Source organism: Gigantopelta aegis, chromosome 8, assembly GCF_016097555.1.
Source record: "Gigantopelta aegis isolate Gae_Host chromosome 8, Gae_host_genome, whole genome shotgun sequence".
Classification (NCBI taxonomy): Eukaryota; Metazoa; Mollusca; class Gastropoda; order Neomphalida; family Peltospiridae; genus Gigantopelta; species Gigantopelta aegis.
The window spans coordinates 78,266,557-78,288,843 of NC_054706.1; the positions used below are offsets into that span (position 1 = coordinate 78,266,557).

General features: G+C 32.3%; 1 protein-coding gene across 4 annotated transcripts in view; it reads right to left on the reverse strand.

The window, feature by feature from the left end:
* The window catches only part of LOC121379375 (zinc finger MIZ domain-containing protein 1-like), a 241,183-nt gene that overhangs the window by 170,258 nt on the left and 48,638 nt on the right, over positions 1 to 22,287 (reverse strand). For 3 of the 4 annotated variants that reach the window (XM_041507961.1, XM_041507959.1, XM_041507960.1), the window contains exons 3-4: positions 21,532 to 21,645; positions 16,564 to 16,593 (exon numbers count right to left, since the gene is read on the reverse strand). In XM_041507961.1, the coding sequence (XP_041363895.1) occupies positions 16,564 to 16,593; positions 21,532 to 21,645 (144 nt within the window). The remainder of the gene's footprint in view (positions 1 to 16,563; positions 16,594 to 21,531; positions 21,646 to 22,287) is intronic. The other variant, XM_041507963.1, reaches the window with a different exon arrangement.

Consider the following 22,287-nt stretch of genomic DNA (forward strand, 5'->3'; position numbering starts at 1 on the left):
AATAATTTATAAGTCAGTGTGTGTTTAACATCCATAGAACACTGTGTAATATATAGTGTGTATTTAACACTAGCTTGCTATCACTATGTGGTGTGGTTAACCTGTCAGTAGTTTTCTTGTGATGAGATTACTTAGCTTACATATTAATTTTATTTTCAGTGGATAGGATATATTATTCTGATGCCTATTATAAAACCTTAGCATATTTTAAACTTTAACTATGTGGTATTTTTTATGGTAATTTCAACACTTAGTTGAAGAGAGGAGAGGAAAAACAGTTTGTTTTGTTTAATGACACCATTAGAGCACATTGATTGATTAATCATTGGCTATTAGATGTCAAACATTTTTTAATTTTGATATATAGTCTTAAAGAGGAAACCCACCACATTTATCCATTAGTTGTAAGACAGGATAGTATATACCATGGCCTTTGATATACCAGTCGTGGTGCACTGGCTGAAATGAGAAATAGCCCAATGGATCCACCGACGGGGACTGATCCCAGACCGACCATACATCAAGTGAGTACTACTTACTACTGGACTACATCCCACCCCAGTTAGAAGAGACGAAACCCACCGGCATCACATATGCTACTCCTACACTTTTCCATAGTTGGGCAAGTACAATTCGGAACTTTGATGTGCCAGTCATGGGGCATTGGTTGAGATGGAAAATATTCCACCAAGGGAAATGGATCCCTTCCCACAAACATCCAAGGGAATAATAACATAATACAGGTTAATCAGTTCTATATTACATGCCCTGGAGACGAGTAATGTGAAGTTGGTTACTACAGGTTAATCTGTTCTATATTAGATGCCCTGGAGACGAGTAATGTGAAGTTGGTTAGTACAGGTTAATCTGTTCTATATTACATGCCCTGGAGACGAGTAATGTGAAGTTGGTTACTACAGGTTAATCTGTTCTATATTACATGCCCTGGAGACGAGTAATGTGAAGTTGGTTACTACAGGTTAATCTGTTCTATATTACATGCCCTGGAGACGAGTAATGTGAAGTTGGTTACTACAGGTTAATCTGTTCTATATTACATGCCTTGGAGACGAGTAATGTGAAGTTGGTTACTACAGGTTAATCTGTTCTATATTACATGCCCTGGAGACGAGTAATGTGAAGTTGGTTACTACAGGTTAATCTGTTCTATATTACATGCCCTGGAGACGAGTAATGTGAAGTTGGTTAGTACAAGTTAATCAGTACTGTATTACATGATGAAGAAGAGCAAGGTGATTTCTTAACCCTTTCCGACTATGGAATGGGAAATCCTGTTAAAACAAATCACCGGTCAGACTACAGAATGGGAAATCAGGTTGTGAGTTTTCAGTTTGTATTTACTTCCAAATTTGTCACAGGCTGACATGCGCAATAGAGGTAGTGCTAACAACAACATCCTGTAGAAGTTTTACATCAACATCCATTTTCGATAATACAGCCTTCACGGAAAATGACCGCAATAGTGATGTTTAATCGGAATGTGAGAGTGATAATTCCTATGAAATTCCACTAGCTGAAATACTATCATGAATTCAAGATGACATACCACTTTTAAGATATGCACGTGGTCGGAGAGATTTTCTAAATGGGTTTATTCATTTACACATTTTCATAGAAATTTTATATGGTTTTATAACCAGTGATTTTTATAAAAATATACCTGTATATATGTATAATAATGAGTACTTCTCATAGAAAATTGATTTATGTTTACAAATATGCTTCAACCAGTCTTCTACTATGAATAATAAATAAGTTATCATCAAACAATCATCTGTAAATTTATCCTTTGTTTAATTGTCAAATATATCAATTCCTAGGGCACTTTGAAGACAATGGGTTAACAAGTCTGAAAGGGTTAAAACAAGTGGTGGACCCATTGGGTTATTTCTCGCTCCAGCCAGGACACCACCACTGATATATCATAGGCCGTGGTATGTGCTATCCTATCTGTAGGAGGGTGCATATAAAAGATCCCTTGTTACTAAAGGAAAATGTAGCAAGTTTTCTCTCTAAGACTATATGTCATAACTACCAAATGTTTGACATCCAATAGCCGATTATTAATAAATCAATGTGCTCTAGTGTTGTCGTTAAACAAAACAAACTTTAACTATTAAAACAAGTGGTTGGTTACTACAAGTTACTTTAACTAAATAAAAGAGAATTTATAATGAATTTAAAATATGTTTATTAATGCTAAACCTTTTAAATATACATGATTGTAGTAACTTAAGTAAGCTTATAATCAACAGTGAGACAAAGTAGTATACATACTTAAGTTGACAACACTTGTCATTTATTTTGTTTCATTTAATTTAACATTCACTTTTATCAATACTGTTAATTAATTAAACATGTATTTATATGTATGCGCTGTGAAACACGCTGTGAAATGATCAGCAATCTAAATAAATACATTCGTATTTTGTGTATTTGACAACTTTGAGAAAATACTTCAGAATTAATTAATATTTAACGACACCGCAGTACAAAAATACACATCATCTATTGGGTGTCACAAAAGGTATGTAATCTTACAACATAAACCAAATACTTTTGGCATCAAAAGAAAGATTTTGAAATAAAATTTATTTTGTATTTTTAAAATAAACATACAATTAAAAAGGAAAGTTTAAAAACTAGCAATTTTTCATGGTATAGGTAAATAATAAGATAGCCCCTTTAAACAGATGGTTGCTTAATAGAGGTGTCAGCTTCTACAGGATTTACCAAGAATACATGAAGTGTGAAATAAAATAGATGTAGATACATTATATAACCCCCCAAAAATATATCAGCTTTTCATTGTATCCTCACCCTACCCTTCAACTACAAATGGGTTTGACAAAATATGTCAGTGAGGTTTCGGGTGCTTGACAACAGCCTGTGTTGACCCGGCACATCATACACGACCATACAGGCCGACACTATATAATATTACATTAGTAAGTGTATTTCAGACAACAGCATACAAAGGTGATATTCGATACGGAGAATAACTCAAACAATCCACAACAGTGGTGAGCGGCTCTGTGGGTGAACAGGATCAACAGTTAGGAAGAGGTAACACACATTCGGACAATCTACAGAGTGATTTATACTCCTGGGCACACTATTAAACGTATATCACAGCTACCTATAAATATTGACAATATACACTCTCTCTCGACACACCGATGAAAAGTAGGACAGCCATATCATATTGATTAAGACATCACTTAACTTCATTTATATTTAATACAAATACATTCTTTACTTATACACTGTACAACTATGATTATTAGTACACATGAAGTGTTCAGATTATTTTACATATAAAGTGTACATTAAGAATATTTGTACATTTGAAGTGCATTTGAAGAATATTTGTAAACCTGAAGTAAAGAATATTTGCAAACATAAAGTGTATTTGAAGAATATTTGTACATTTTAAATGTACATTAATAATATTTGTAAACATGAAGTGTACATAAAGAATATTTGTACACATAAAGTGTATTTGAAGAATATTTGTACATTTAAAATGTACATTAATAGTATTTGTAAACATGTAGTATACATGAAGAATATTTGTACACATGAAGTGTAGATAAAGAATATTTGTAAACATGTAGTGTACATGAAGAATATTTGTACACATGAAGTGTAGATAAAGAATATTTGTATACATGAAGAATATTTGTACATTTAAAATGTACATTAATAATATTTGTAAACATGAAGTGTATATGAAGAATATTTGTACACATGAAGTGTGGATAAAGAATATTTGTAAACATGTAGTGTACATGAAGAATATTTGTACACATGAAGTGTAGATAAAGAATATTTGTAAACATGTAGTGTACATGATGAATATTTGTACACATGAAGTGTACATAAAGAATATTTGTATATTTAAAGGTATACATGAAGAATATTTGTACACATGAAGTGTAGATAAAGAATATTTGTACACATGTAGTGTACATGAAGAATATTTGTACACATGAAGTATAGATAAAGAATATTTGTACACATGAAGTGTAGATAAAGAATATTTGTATATTTAAAGGTGTACATGAAGAATAATTGTACTCATGAAGTATACATAAAGAATATTTGCACACATAAAGTGTATTTGAAGAATATTTGTAAATATAAAGTGTACATTAGCAATATTTGCACCTAGAAACTGTGTATTTGAAGAATATTTGTACAAATGAAGTACATATGAAAAATATTTGTACATATATGACCAGCCTCAGTGGCGTTGTGGTTAAGCCATCAGACATAAGGCTGACAGGTACAGAGTTCACAGCCTGGTACCACCTCCCACCCAAAGCGAGTTTTAATGACTCGGTGTGTGCCCAGGACAGTGTGCTTGAACCTTAACTGGATATATGCATGGAAATAAGTTAAAATGAAATGAAAAATGCACATATAAAATGTACATTAAGAATATTTGCACATATAAAGTGTATTTGAAGAATGTATGTACACTTCATGAAGGATATTTGTACACATGAAGTGTGCATGTAGAATAATTGTACACATGAAGTGTACATGTAGAATAATTGTATAGATGAAGTGTGCATGTAGAATAATTGTATAGATGATTGTACAGATGAAGTGTGCATGTAGAATAATTGTATAGATGAAGTGTGCATGTAGAATAATTGTACAGATGATTGTACAGATGAAGTGTGCATGTAGAATAATTGTATAGATGAAGTGTGCATGTAGAATAATTGTACAGATGATTGTACAGATGAAGTGTGCATGTAGAATAATTGTACACATGAAGTGTACATGTAGAATACTTGTACAGATGAAGTGTACATGTAGAATAATTGTACAGATGATTGTACAGATGAAGTGTGCATGTAGAATAATTGTACAGATGAAGTGTACATGTAGAATAATTGTACACATGAAGTGTGCATGTAGAATAATTGTACAGATGAAAAGTGCATGTAGAATAATTGTACAGATGAAGTGTGCATGTAGAATACTTGTATAGATGAAGTGTGCATGTAGAATAATTGTACAGATGATTGTACAGATGAAGTGTGCATGTAGAATAATTGTACAGATGAAGTGTGCATGTAGAATAATTGTACAGATGAAGTGTACATGTAGAATAATTGTACAGATGAAGTATGCAATGTAGAATAATTGTACAGATGAAAAGTGCATGTAGAATAATTGTACAGATGAAGTGTGCATGTAGAATAATTGTACAGATGATTGTACAGATGAAGTGTGCATATAGAATAATTGTACAGATGAAGTGTGCATGTAGAATAATTGTACAGATGAAGTGTACATGTAGAATAATTGTACAGATGATTGTACAGATGAAGTGTGCATGTAGAATAATTGTACAGATGAAGTGTGCATGTAGAATAATTGTACAGATGAAGTGTGCATGTAGAATAATTGTACAGATGAAGTGTGCATGTAGAATAATTGTACAGATGAAGTATTGATGTGATTATATATGTATTATGGAGAAGGCCTAGCAAGTTGGACACATTCTGTATTGTAGAATAATTGTACATATATGTATTATGAATATGTTTATGAGAAGGCCTAGCATGTTGGACACATTCTGTATTGATGTGAATATATGTATTATGGAGAAGGCCTAGCAAGTTGGACACTGTATTGATGTATTGATGAAGTATTATGGAGAAGGCCTAGCAAGTTGGACACATTCTGTATTGATGTGATTATATATGTATTATGGAGAAGGCCTAGCAAGTTGGACACATTCTGTATTGATGTGATTATATATGTATTATGGAGAAGGCCTAGCAGGTTGGACACATTCTGTATTGATGTGATTATATATGTATTATGGAGAAGGCCTAGCAAGTTGGACACATTCTGTATTGATGTGATTATATATGTATTATGGAGAAGGCCTAGCAAGTTGGACACATTCTGTATTGATGTGATTATATATGTATTATGGAGAAGGCCTAGCAAGTTGGACACATTCTGTATTGATGTGATTATATATGTATTATGGAGAAGGCCTAGCAAGTTGGACACATTCTGTATTGATGTGATTATATATGTATTATGGAGAAGGCCTAGCAGGTTGGACACATTCTGTATTGATGTGATTATATATGTATTATGGAGAAGGCCTAGCAAGTTGGACACATTCTGTATTGATGTGATTATATATGTATTATGGAGAAGGCCTAGCAAGTTGGACACATTCTGTATTGATGTGATTATATATGTATTATGGAGAAGGCCTAGCAGGTTGGACACATTCTGTATTGATGTGATTATATATGTATTATGGAGAAGGCCTAGCAGGTTGGACACATTCTGTATTGATGTGATTATATATGTATTATGGAGAAGGCCTAGCAAGTTGGACACATTCTGTATTGATGTGATTATATATGTATTATGGAGAAGGCCTAGCAAGTTGGACACATTCTGTATTGATGTGATTATATATGTATTATGGAGAAGGCCTAGCAAGTTGGACACATTCTGTATTGATGTGATTATATATGTATTATGGAGAAGGCCTAGCAAGTTGGACACATTCTGTATTGATGTGATTATATATGTATTATGGAGAAGGCCTAGCAAGTTGGACACATTCTGTATTGATGTGATTATATATGTATTATGGAGAAGGCCTAGCAGGTTGGACACATTCTGTATTGATGTGATTATATATGTATTATGGAGAAGGCCTAGCAAGTTGGACACATTCTGTATTGATGTGATTATATATGTATTATGGAGAAGGCCTAGCAAGGTGGACACATTCTGTATTGATGTGATTATATATGTATTATGGAGAAGGCCTAGCAAGTTGGACACATTCTGTATTGATGTGATTATATATGTATTATGGAGAAGGCCTAGCAAGGTGGACACATTCTGTATTGATGTGATTATATATGTATTATGGAGAAGGCCTAGCAAGTTGGACACATTCTGTATTGATGTGATTATATATGTATTATGGAGAAGGCCTAGCAAGTTGGACACATTCTGTATTGATGTGATTATATATGTATTATGGAGAAGGCCTAGCAAGGTGGACACATTCTGTATTGATGTGATTATATATGTATTATGGAGAAGGCCTAGCAAGGTGGACACATTCTGTCTTATCCATTTGTTTTTCAAAAGCAGTAAAATGTGTTTCAGTGAACCGATTCCTCACTTTCCAGACAAATTAATATAGCATTGGCCTCACCAGCTTCTGACATCGGGTGCTTGTATATGAAGAACATTGTACACTTGAACATTGTACACTTGAACATTGTACACTTGAACATCCAACAATATTTCCACACACAAACATGAACAATATTTGCATACATGAAGTGTGAATAATTTAAATAAAGAATATTAAACTTGCAAATTCGCACTTTGTAATCTCCCAACTTTTTGAAGTGAAGTAAACATGAAGAATACATATATTAATATTTCTTGAGACAAACCTTTTACATTATGAGTCAAATACAGTAATTATTTGAATTGACCGTGTAAAAATAACTATATTAGTAATTCACGAATTTACAGTAGTAATGATATAGCCCAACAGTGGCTAAGGAATCATTTCTCCTTTATACAAAACATTTTCTAACCATAACATGCTATGTTTTACTGCTTAAAGGTAGAGTGTCTTTTGTTTAATGACACCATTAAAGTTCATTGATTAATTAATTATCAGCTATTAGATGTCAAACACTGAATAGTTCTGAAAGTCTGCCGATGAAACCTGCTATATTTTTCCATTGGCAGCAAGGGATCTATTGACAAGTACCTGATAGTGGATCATGAAAGCAATCACGACTTTGCCCAACATCCTTTCGACTCTGTCTTATGCAGATATGATTTTGATCATGGAATACGGTTTTGTCATTCAGATTTGTATTTTCAATAAACAGGACAACACGTACCATGACCTTTGGAATAGCTTTCCTTTTTAATTAGCATAATACACATTATTTAGAATTGCTTTACTTTGATATTTTTTTTAATTTAGCAAAGTTGCGTTTTTTTAATTTGGCATTTCGTAACTAAGCGTAACACTGCATTATTAAATATATATATAAAAAACGTCTTTATTATTGATGATACTGCAGATGAGTTGTGTTAATATAATTGTGCCAACTGTGAGTCATCGATTAATGATCATTCTTCCCCAGCCCTGGGGAAAAACACTTGCCATAGAGAAGCGGAATGATTGCATGTTTATGAATACATGTTTTCAGAAGACAGGACATGTATTGCTAATCAATATATTTCATAAGCTAAATTAAATCAAGTGCACATCTAATTCCAGAAAAATCCGTAACAATATATATTATAATATTGTGTGCGACACTAAATGAATATATGGTATAGCAATAGTTAGTACTTACTAGACAGTATGAGTTAAATTTTTAAAAAGGTATATATATCTAATTTATCTAGTTTCCAAAACAGCCAAGTGTATTTAATTATTTATGATAAATGCAGGTGTTTAGCCATGTGTACAAATGTTATATTTTATCTGTGTTTAAGACTTGTCTATGTATTGATGCAATGTCTTCAGTAGAGTCAGACCCATATGCAATTCTTCTGATAATTGCAGAGAGGATAACTCAAGACAAATTAGTTACAACATAAAACTTGATAAACATACTAACTTGATGATTGTAGTTTTCATTGTCAAAATGAAAGAAAGAAATGTTTTATTTAACGACGCACTCAACACATTTTATATACGGTTATATGGCGTCAGACATATGGTTAGGGACCACACAGATTTTGAGAGGAAACCTGCTGTCGCCACTTCATGGACTACTCTTTCTGATTAGCAGCGAGGGATCTTTTATTTGTGCTTCCCACAGACAGGATAGCACAAACCATGGCCTTTGTTGAACCAGTTATGGATCACTGGTTGGTGCAAGTGGTTTACACCTACCCATTGAGCCTTGCAGAGCACTCACTCAGGGTTTGGAGTCGATATCTGGATTAAAAATCCCATGCCTCGACTGGGATCCAAATCCAGTACCTACCAGCCTGTAGACCAATGGCCTAACCACGATGCCACCGAGGCCGGTCATTGTCAAAATGAGAAGAAAAGTTAATTACAGTTAAAACACACCAAATATCAAAGTTTGACTTGATATATGCACATTGATGATGTTTTGTAGCGTAGACAGTGCTGGTCAGAATCTGTTATAAAACTAAGGGAAAGGAACTCATTTAACGTGGCAATATCCTGAAGGTTCAGGCATGCCCACCCCGGACTTAGTCTCTGAAATCGCTATGGACCAATTCCGGGGTGGAGGTAATAAACTGAATAAAATATTTGTAAGTGGCAGGCCTCTTATAAGCAAGGAATGAAATATGTATTGCCCTGGGGAGTGGCAGTCCTACTGGCAAAGTAGGAAGAATTTACTGCCCTGGAAATTGGCAGTCCTCCTATACAAAGTAGCAAGTACTTATTCTTCTGAAATGTGGCAGTCCTCCTATACAAAGTAGCAAGTACTTATTCTTCTGAACAGTGACAGTCTTGCCACAAATAATGTATTGTCTCATGAAGTGGCAGACTTCCTATACACAAATAAGGAAGGATGCATTGGCCAGGGAATGGCAGCCTTCTTATACCTATACACATACAGACATACACCTGGATATCACAATACAGTGGACCTAATAGACATACACCTGGATATCACAATATTGTCAAAACATCCCTTTATATCTCTACAAAAAGCAGGGTCAATTTTGAAAATATTAAGTGGTTTTGTCATTAAAATTTACAATATACATATGTCCCAGTACGTTACACATAACCACTAGTGTCAACTGTTTGTACAGGGTTTGTCGCTAAGATGCACTAACTACAAACAAGTGTAACTCTAAATGAACTCCGGGGAAAGATCATCAAGTGACAAAGCACTGACTCTAATATACACTGACAATTACACATACTTCAACAAATATAAGAAGCCTTCCACTCAGAAGATTATCATGTCTTTTAACTGACAATTACATATACTTCAACAAATATAAGAAGCCTTCCACTCAGAAGAATATGTCATCAACTGACAATTACATATACTTCAACAAATATAAGAAGTCTTCCACTCAGAAGAATATCATGTCATCAACTGACAATTACACATACTTCAACAAATATAAGAAGTCTTCCACTCAGAAGAATATCATGTCATCAACTGACAATTACACATACTTCAACAAATATAAGAAGTCCTCCACTCAGAAGAATATCATGTCTTTTTACTGACAATTACATATACTTCAACAAATATAAGAAGTCTTCCACTCAGAAGAATATCATGTCATCAACTGACAATTACACATACTTCAACAAATATAAGAAGTCTTCCACTCAGAAGAATATCATGTCATTGACAATTACATATACTTCACAATTACACATACTTCAACAAATATAAGAAGTCCTCCACTCAGAAGAATATCATGTCTCCACTCAGAAGAATATCATGTCATCAACTGACAATTACATATACTTCAACAAATATAAGAAGTCATCCACTCAGAATAATATCATGTCTCTTAACTGACAATTACACATACTTCAACAAATATAAGAAGCCTTCCACTCAGAAGAATATCATGTCTTTTAACTGACAATTACATATACTTCAACAAATATAAGAAGTCTTCCACTCAGAAGAATATCATGTCTTTTAACTGACAATTACACATATTTCAACAAATATAAGAAGTCTTCCACTCAGAAGAATATCATGTCATCAACTGACAATTAAATATACTTCAACAAATATAAGAAGTCTTCCACTCAGAAGAATATCATGTCATCAACTGACAATTACACATACTTCAACAAATATAAGAAGCCTTCCACTCAGAAGAATATCATGTCATCAACTGACAATTACATATACTTCAACAAATATAAGAAGTCTTCCACTCAGAAGAATATCATGTCATCAACTGACAATTACACATACTTCAACAAATATAAGGAGTCTTCCACTCAGAAGAATATCATGTCATCAACTGACAATTACACATACTTCAACAAATATAAGAAGCCTTCCACTCAGAAGAATATCATGTCATCAACTGACAATTAAATATACTTCAACAAATATAAGAAGTCATCCACTCAGAAGAATATCATGTCATCAACTGACAATTAAATATACTTCAAAAAATATAAGAAGTCTTCCACTCAGAAGAATATCATGTCATCAACTGACAATTACACATACTTCAACAAATATAAGGAGTCTTCCACTCAGAAGAATATCATGTCTTTTAACTGACAATTACATATACTTCAACAAATATAAGAAGCCTTCCACTCAGAAGAATATCATGTCATCAACTGACAATTACACATACTTCAAAAATTATAAGAAGTCTTCCACTCAGAAGAATATCATGTCTTGATTACTTGATACGAAGCTTGAACAGATATTTTAACATGTCATCAATTGAAATTAATATACCAATATATTTATCAGAAAATAATAAATGTAAGTTTAGAATATTTGAAACTAAGGCATCATTTCTGTTTTGAAAATATGCTCATCCAAAACATGTTTTTAAAAAATACATTTTAGACAATGAATTGACAAATAAGAACATTGCTGCCCCAGCATTTTTAATGTTACACATTTTTCTTCAGAAATATATAATGTAAATATATGTTTTATTCGTTCAGATTTTCTTTTGAATTAGTCTATTTACTAAAGGTGTATCTGGATTTAGGGTTATTACATAGACTTTTCCTGCCCTCACAAAAGCTGGAAACTAACATTAGATCCAGTGGTATATTGTGTGAGTAATAAGTAAAGTAAAACATGCTTTGATTAGCCAATCACATCAAAGATTACACCTTAGTATTGATCAGCCAATCAAATCACAGATTTCAAGTTAGTTTGGCACATACAAATTTGCCAGCCAAACAGCCAGTACTGAAGCTGTGATTAATTTGTTGACATAGAAGATTAAGCCTCCAGCGAACAATGGTGTTTTGAATAAATAATTAATATCTTATTAGCATGTACGTTAAGACTTGTGCCATGTCACATGACATGAAATGAATTCTAATTAACTATGTGGTTTATTGAATATAGGGGTTTGTACTTTCTTGTGTTATTGTTGGTCTGAGTGCTTCATTGATTAGACTGTTAGCTGGTAGGTACCATTTTCAAACTCCAGTACCGGCTACAACCCAGGGCATGTACCTAACTCAGTGGGCTACTCTTTTTCATTAGCAACAAGGGATCCATTATGTGAAACATCGCACAAACAGGACAGTACATACCACAGCCTTTATTACACCAGTTGTGGAGTACTGACTGGAATGAGATTAGCCCAATGAATGCATTGACAGCAAATATAACAGTGTAGCAAGTGAGTTTTCACATAAAAGCATTAAAAAAAAATTGCTGTACAAAAATGTAGATATAAACTATTTTAGACATACATCTACTTTCAAAATGGCCATGTTGATCAGTTTTGTTAACATTTGTTCATTGTGGACATAACAAAGGCATGAACAATGGAATGAGACAAACTGACAGAGGGAAAGATTTTTTTTGTTTTATCTAAACCTGTATTACCACCAGATCACTAGCAATGTCAAGGTTAGGGTGCCTTGAATCATCGTCTTACAATATACAACAATAATAAAATTATAACATGATTATGTGTACATGTATAATGGTAAGGTAAAGGTTTTATATTTCATATTATGTATATAAACAATATGTGATATGTATGGGAGTTATATTCATATGTTATATACTGCACAACCGTATTCATATATATGAAACAAGCTTACATTGGAGGGTGGGGAGGAAGGAAAGAGAGGAAGGAGAGAAAAGGACATAAAGAAAAGGTTTGTCTATCGACACCCAAATGTTTTTTTGTTTTTTTAATTAACTGTTTTAAGTGGGTGTCTCATGTAGTAAGGACAACACATTTTTTGAAGAAGAGGAAAAGCATACATTTTTTTTTAAATTATGACAGGGGGACAGAAAAATGGAGAGGAAGGATAAAGAGGACAAAAAAATAGTTTCTATCCAAATGATGGGCGTTTCAAAGGTGTAAAATATGTATACTAGTACTTGTGTTATTTGTAAGTACAATGGGTTTGAAAACAATAACAAGAGGAATAGAGAAATAATGTTTTTAAACGACTAAAGTTGTAAATTAGCCCATTTACTTGTGAACTGGTCTTTCCCTGACAATATCAATCTTTCAATATTTCTGTGATACTTTATTATATTTACAACTTCAATAAAATTTAGAGAATGATTTGTATATTTACAACTATAAATGTACAGTTTCACTATTAAAAATAGATGATTTAATAAAATACTTAAGTGTGGACCTCCAAGTAGTATAACACATATATCTAAATTCAAGGTTGTACCTGTTTTGATCTCAAACCAATTTTTAAAGTTTACCCACAACTGTTTTGTGTGATAACAAGTGAAGAATAAATGATTCTGCTTCATTCGAACAAAAAGTACCTAGATTATCTGATTGTATGCCACATTTATTCAGGTAAGAATTCATGGTTAATATACGGTGTATAAGTTTGAACTGAAAATGTTCCGTCTTAGCGTCGATGGTTGTTTTTCGTATAAGTTCAAAACATTGTGATAACATGGTTTCGGTAATTATGTTGTTGAATTTTGGGACCATTTGTGACAAATGTTTTCTAAAGAACATTGAATATGTACAATATAGATATTGTATATAAATTTGTTCTCATTAGTGTTTTGTATTTTTATTATTAATGGATCACTCATCTATTTCCATATTTAATCTATGACATTTTATTCTACAAAGCTAATATTTTGGAATATAGCCAATTAGTCTAAAATATAATAAATAATTGCCATTTAGGTTGAATTGTTGTTGTACCGAATTAAATCATTTAATTTCACCATTTGCAGTAAGTACACATTTTATTTGTTTAAAGCCTTGATTGTGCCAATTTAAAAACAGTTTTATATATTTAGGCGGAATAAAATTGACAAATGATTCATTTATAAATTGCTTTACACTTTCAATTTCGTTTTGTCTAATTAATGCATAATTAGTAATTACATCTTTCCAAATACATTTGAAATACATTTTGCGGTTTTAAGTAGTTGGTTTTTGTGAAAGTTGAAAATAGTTTCACTACCAAAGTCAGTTAATATAGTTTTTGTAAGACTCTGCCACAAACCATCTGATGCGAATAGTCGCTTTATCCATTTCACTTTTAGATATCTGCAGAATGACATGGCATCAATCATTTTAAGTCCACCATTTTTATTGTTATTCATAAGCATTGTTCTTTTAATTTTATCATGTTCACCATACCAGATACATTTATAAAACATTGTATTTAATCTTTTGAAAAATGTTTTATCTGGATCAGGTAGGACTGTGAATAAGTGAATGAAAAGTGGCAAAATGTGAGATATTATTATATTAATTTTACCATTAATAGTTAACAATCTATTTGACAATGTGAATAATAGTAATTTTACCATTAATAGTTAACAATCTATTTGACAATGTGAATAATAGTAATTTTACCATTAATAGTTAACAATCTATTTGACAATGTGAATAATAGTTTATTATAGTAATTTTACCATTAATAGTTAACAATCTATTTGACAATGTGAATAATAGTTTATTATAGTAATTTTACCATTAATAGTTAACAATCTATTTGACAATGTGAATAATAGTAATTTTACCATTAATAGTTAACAATCTATTTGACAATGTGAATAATAGTTTACGTGCTCTAGTCATTTGGTTTTGGAAATTAAGGAAAGGCATTTCATTGAGATCTGTAGAAAAAATTATACCGAGAATCTTGTATGTTTCTTTTGACCAAGGTAGTGGTATGTGTGGGCAAAGTTTTTCATTTGATCCTATTTTGGAGCCGATCCAAATAGCAACACATTTGTCTAAATAAATTTTAAGACCAGAACATATTTGATTTTTTAAAAATTATTTTAAATAATATATTCTAATAAAGTTCTATCTGATCTGTTCAACGTATTATTAGTATCATCTGCATATTGAAATATACAATATTTGATGTTATTAAAAAAAATTACAGAGGGAAAGATAGTAAGTGCCATGCTTCACTTTTAAAAACAATAGAAATACCTATTTGTAACATTAGGTTACACCAGTTTTACCCACATACACATAAAAATAAGAATGAGTAAATAACACATACATAAAGTTACACTCATTGAACCTGTGTGAACAGTGAAGCAACAGAAGAACACGTTTTAGTCATGCTAACAAAATAAACCAATAAACAAATAATAAAGTTGATGTTCTAACTTCCAGTAATATTAGAGCTTCATAAAATCGTTCCTGGATCATAACTCTTTCTGTAGAGACTTTATATTCGCCATTTCAGTTATTTATTTTGATGGTAGTGCAAATATTAACTTTGAGGCTGTCAACTCAGTTTCAAAGTTGCTGTAAAATTTCTGTGGCCAAAAAATAACAAAGTTTAATGTATTAAAATAGGATCATTTTGTATTTGGCAACACCAGTTATGCTCTTTTCCTTTTGAACATCATGCACAAGCCTGATTAAGTAATGAAGTGACTTGTTAATAGGGGTTTTCTTGTAACATAATATGCAGCATTGTATAAGTTATAAAATAAATATCCAGTACAACTAGCTGTTTCACCTGAAACTAAAGCCAATATCCTGGGGACAATACAGAAACTTGTTATTGTAAGATAATCTCACTGTATACACAGATAATTGACACTGGTCACTTGTATATGGGAAATAATTCCTATTCTCAACCTCATACCAATACTATGGATGAAAATAGCAGTTATGGTGATATGCTATGGATGTTGGGTTAGAACAAATAGTGTTCTTTTTAAATTTAAAAAAGGGGTAAAGTTGGCTCAATCGGTTTTGATTTAATTTTCATATATAGTGAAACCACTCTGAATTGGACACCCAGGAGACCAAGAAAAAGGTCTGCTTTGAAGGAGTGTCTGGTTTAGAAGGGTTATGCTATGTATTGATATTTAAAAAGAATTTATCATAAATGTACGGTTTCAAGTGAATTCCGGTTTGAAGTGTGTCCTGTTTGGATGGTTTTACTATATACCTAACCAGCATGAAATACCTGTGATATACAACAGTGCACGTTTATAAGTTCATGAACAAAGGAATGAACTGGTCTGTGACTTGGAACTGGTCAGTATATAACAAGGAGCTGTTCACAATGTAATTATAAACATTTTCACAAGCATACAAACCACACAGTGAGGGTGGAAGGGGTTAATATTTTCATTTTTGTATCCCCAAATTAAAAAACAATTTAACTGAAAAAAAATTCATTGAAAAAAAAAATCATTGAAAAGAAAATATATATTTGTGCACTTTTGCAGGGAATACAATTATAAAAAGCCCAACAGAGAGATGTTTTGTATGTGTGTGAAAATGTTACTGACAGTGAACGGTCCTGAGGAACATGTAAATAGTTAAATATATACTCACAGTAAGACATTCGATTAACGTATTTTCAAACTGGAAAACAACGAAGAATAAGCACACACATACCGACATTATCAGCAAGGAAGGAACAGAAGCAGGATTACTAAAAACAAAATCTCAACCTCTGCATAAAGACCACTTTTCAAATGTAAAATGTTCATCTTTATGGACAGGTGGACTTTATGTACAGGTTAAAATACATGCAGTTGAATGCAGAAGGGAACACCTAAGTTTCCTCTATACACAGGTGGTTGCTATATAGGGTGGTCTTTGTAGCAGGTTCAGCTGTACCATATTTATTTGTTAATATTTTCAATAAGTATTAATTTAGCAATTACAAAAAAAAAATTTGTTTAGCTAGTTTAAGGATTTCCCCAACATTATATTCATTATTTTTTTAAATATATTTTACTTTTATTATTAAAATAACCATTAGTAAATCTTGAAAAATAAATACATTATAAAAGTTAAATCAGTCATGATAATTATTACGGTATGTTAATGCTAAGAAACTTAATACCAATTCACACATTCAAAGAACAAAAACTAACAAGTAAAAAAACAATGACAATTTTCTAAATTTTGAGAAGTTAAATGTCTTCTGTTTGATGTCACCTATCCAAACAAATATGGTACTGGGCCTGTTACTATAAAAGTTTAGAGTCAAAATATAATTGGTTAGTCCAAGCTTTAATTTAAAACATTCAGTCTAAACTCTAAACTGTTATAACCACAGGCTCTATAAAATGGCAAGCATAAAGCATAAAATATATTGTGTCATTTGGGATGTCAAAATTTCTTCTTCGGCTTTTAGTGATGTGTTTAAAGCCACTTGGGCCTTAATGAACATTTGTTGAACTTTTGTTTTCTTCTAAATATACCGTCTATCGTTTGCTGAAGATGGTTCTCTGTGTTTTAAAGGCATACTGTCACGGATTTACGGACCTTATTTCTCTAAAAATGGATAATAAATAAAAATTATATTGATTGTTGGAAACCAAATCTAGCCATCGCATCACCTTAACTGAATCATGATGGAGTGAAATCCATGTCAACCCTCTCGGCAATTTGAATTATGGACCATTGCCATAATTCAATTATTTTTATAAAATAGCATTAATAAATGGAGTATGGTGGTTATGAAGATGGTTGAATAAAGTACATTTAGGGACAAATCAAATTATTGTTGTTCAGGTAATACTTTGTTAGACCATTAAATAAGTCAGTGGTCTGTGACAATATGCCTTTAATGTTTCATTTCATTTATGACCAAGAACTCAAAATTTGAAGTGGTTCAGATTTCACCAACACCAAAGCTGGGTCTGGCTCTGGGTCTGGGTCTGGGTCTGGGTCTAGCAAGTGTGTCTGATGTATTTTGATGTTTGGATCTGTAACAGGTTTTTGTTATTAATATTTATTATATAACATTTAGTGAAATATCTTAAAATATCAGTGAAATAAAAGTGTTATCAGTCACTCAGTGACAATAACACATTTTAGAGTGAAAATTTCACTGTTTCACTCTAAAATGTGTTATCGTCACTGTAGAAAGTGTTATCTTCACTGTAAGAAAGCCGGAATTATTTTGCTGCTGGCATTTTAAAAACGAAGGTAAATTGCCAAAAGTTATATAATAAATAGAAAATTTCATGTTTTTTGTCAAATATGATTTATATCTTATCTCATGAAGTTTGCAATCATATCACACTTGTTACGCAAGTGCTACTCATGAGATATGATTGTAAACTTCACTCGATGAGATATAAATCATATTTGACAAAAAACATGAAATATCCTCTATATATTAAACACATTCTCATCTTTTAGACATGTTTTCTCCTGTTGACACCAACACTAGTTATGAGATTTCCACATTTATCAAATATACCTTTCATGTAGTTTATTAAGAACAAGGAAAAAGTACAGTTCGAACATTGTGCAGCTGCCAGCCTGGTTGTGTGAAAATGTAGCACATGTTCTATGTCATCTGTTGCCAGATCTTCCAGCACAGACACACAGTTGTATTTTGGTTATATTGTGTCACACTGATATAGTGCATTTGTTGTTCAACTGGTACCATACCCATCAGACCCAGACCCAGCTTTGGTGTGTTTTGGGTCTTAAATTGCTGACTAAATGTCTGCAGTCAACCTACCGAAGTGGTTAGAAACACAGTTACCTCCCCTGTCTAGACTACACTAACCAAAATGAAGGAATTTATCCCATATGACTCTATTTAGCAACTGTGTAAAGGTGGAAAGCACAGCAGTTTTGAAAATTGCTTTTAAGAGATTTTATATATAATGTTTAAAACATAATTATTAATAACTATTTTCTTAAATGTCTTGCATGATCAAGATGGGCATGCAATGAAAAACAATGTTTTATTGAATATTTATGTTTTTAAAAAAATCCGGAAAAAACATTGATTTATAGGATTAAATAATTTTCATTTAGTGTCATTCATGCCAAACCCAGAACATTGCTTCTAGCACCAATTTAGACCATTACTACCTCTACATCTTTAAAAATCAAAACTTAGAATATAAATTATCCATGATACTTTGCAAATCAGTTTATGTCCAAAAAAATCATCCATTTGAAAAAATTGTTTTATTTCATTCAAGATAATTTACTGATTTTATTATTTACTAGCTCTGCATATATTCTGAGTTTTGCTGATTTATCAGCTCTGCATATTCAAAAATCAAAACTCACTTAGAATATAAATTACCCATGATGCTTTGCAAATTAGTTTATGTCCAAAAGAATGGTACATTTTTTTAATTTATTTTTTTAATTGTTATTTCTATCAAAATAAGTTCTAATAATTTTGAGAAAAAAATAATATTAGAGCAATTTTCACCACTTGAAAAGATGAATGACTACTTGAATGACTACATAGAAAATGAAGCATAGCTCGGGACTGTTATTAAACTTGAATGACTACATAGAAAATGAAGCATAGCTCGGGACTGTTATTAAACTTGAATGACTACATAGAAAATGAAGCATAGCTCGGGACTGTTATTAAACTTGAATGACTACATAGAAAATGAAGCATAGCTCGGGACTGTTATTAAACTTGAATGACTACATAGAAAATGAAGCATAGCTCGGGACTGTTATTAAACTTGAATGACTACATAGAAAATGAAGCATAGCTCGGGACTGTTATTAAACTTGAATGACTACATAGAAAATGAAGCATAGCTCGGGACTGTTATTAAACTTGAATGACTACATAGAAAATGAAGCATAGCTCGGGACTGTTATTAAACTTGAATGACTACATAGAAAATGAAGCATAGCTCGGGACTGTTATTAAACTTGAATGACTACATAGAAAATGAAGCATAGCTCGGGACTGTTATTAAACTTGAATGACTACATAGAAAATGAAGCATAGCTCGGGACTGTTATTAAACTTGAATGACTACATAGAAAATGAAGCATAGCTCGGGACTGTTATTAAACTTGAATGACTACATAGAAAATGAAAATGAAGCATAGCTCGGGACTGTTATTAAACTTGAATGACTACATAGAAAATGAAGCATAGCTCGGGACTGTTATTAAACTTGAATGACTACATAGAAAATGAAGCATAGCTCGGGACTGTTATTAAACTTGAATGACTACATAGAAAATGAAGCATAGCTCGGGACTGTTATTAAACTTGAATGACTACATAGAAAATGAAGCATAGCTCGGGACTGTTATTAAACTTGAATGACTACATAGAAAATGAAGCATAGCTCGGGACTGTTATTAAACTTGAATGACTACATAGAAAATGAAGCATAGCTCGGGACTGTTATTAAACTTGAATGACTACATAGAAAATGAAGCATAGCTCGGGACTGTTATTAAACTTGAATGACTACATAGAAAATGAAGCATAGCTCGGGACTGTTATTAAACTTGAATGACTACATAGAAAATGAAGCATAGCTCGGGACTGTTATTAAACTTGAATGACTACATAGAAAATGAAGCATAGCTCGGGACTGTTATTAAACTTGAATGACTACATAGAAAATGAAGCATAGCTCGGGACTGTTATTAAACTTGAATGACTACATAGAAAATGAAGCATAGCTCGGGACTGTTATTAAACTTGAATGACTACATAGAAAATGAAGCATAGCTCGGGACTGTTATTAAACTTGAATGACTACATAGAAAATGAAGCATAGCTCGGGACTGTTATTAAACTTGAATGACTACATAGAAAATGAAGCATAGCTCGGGACTGTTATTAAACTTGAATGACTACATAGAAAATGAAGCATAGCTCGGGACTGTTATTAAACTTGAATGACTACATAGAAAATGAAGCATAGCTCGGGACTGTTATTAAACTTGAATGACTACATAGAAAATGAAGCATAGCTCGGGACTGTTATTAAACTTGAATGACTACATAGAAAATGAAGCATAGCTCGGGACTGTTATTAAACTTGAATGACTACATAGAAAATGAAGCATAGCTCGGGACTGTTATTAAACTTGAATGACTACATAGAAAATGAAGCATAGCTCGGGACTGTTATTAAACTTGAATGACTACATAGAAAATGAAGCATAGCTCGGGACTGTTATTAAACTTGAATGACTACATAGAAAATGAAGCATAGCTCGGGACTGTTATTAAACTTGAATGACTACATAGAAAATGAAGCATAGCTCGGGACTGTTATTAAACTTGAATGACTACATAGAAAATGAAGCATAGCTCGGGACTGTTATTAAACTTGTCCTGCAGGGCTCACACTGTCCATTGCCAAATTGTGCCAATTGCTCATTTTTATACAAAGTTGTTACAAAAATTAGTTTGGTTAATAAAATTTTCCTTAAATTAACCACATTTTAATACTTTTCAAGGCTCTGCATATCTAAAAATTGGCTAAACCAAATGTTGTTCCAGTGTGAACCCTGTGCCATTGGTGAGACGTAAAACAAACTTACGGTGAGGCAGCTCATGAGACTGTCTTCGAACTGGCGCTGGAAGGCCCTGGTGTCCGAGCACCACTCAAGCAGCTCCCGGGCGGCATTCTGAAACCCACTGGCCGTCAACAGGTGCTGAAATACACACACACAGACAGCATTCAGAAAAAACAGGTAGTGAAAAAAATATATAATATATATATTCATATATTATTTCAATAACAAGTAATGGCTGAATGGAAGTATATACTTAAGTATAAAGTTTACAAACAAGACATTGTATTAAGCTTGAGATAATATGACAAAGAAACTATTGCCATTGCTGAAACAAATGGAGAGAGCATTAAATTAAAAAAACCACCCAGATAATAAAAAAATAAATATAAATATTTATTCATACATCATTTGAATATTGAATAATGGCTGAATGGAAGTACAGTAGAATCTCATAGGGTCGAACTTAGAAGGGTTGAATACACTGCAACAATCAAACCAAAAAAACAATGTCCTGAGTTACATTTACATGATGCTGACTGAATGGTTAGGTCGAACTACCCAATGGGTCGAACACTTTCTTGAGCACCGACGGAGTTCGAGCTAACGGGATTCAACTGTATTTACTTAAGTATAAAATTTACAAAAAAGACATCGTATTAAGCTTGAGATAATATGATAAAAAGATTATTTAGTGTGTTTCAGTATTGTCAATATCTAATGGTAAGCATAATACTATTTTTATTCCTATTACATGATACTGATAAACCGAAAAACACACTT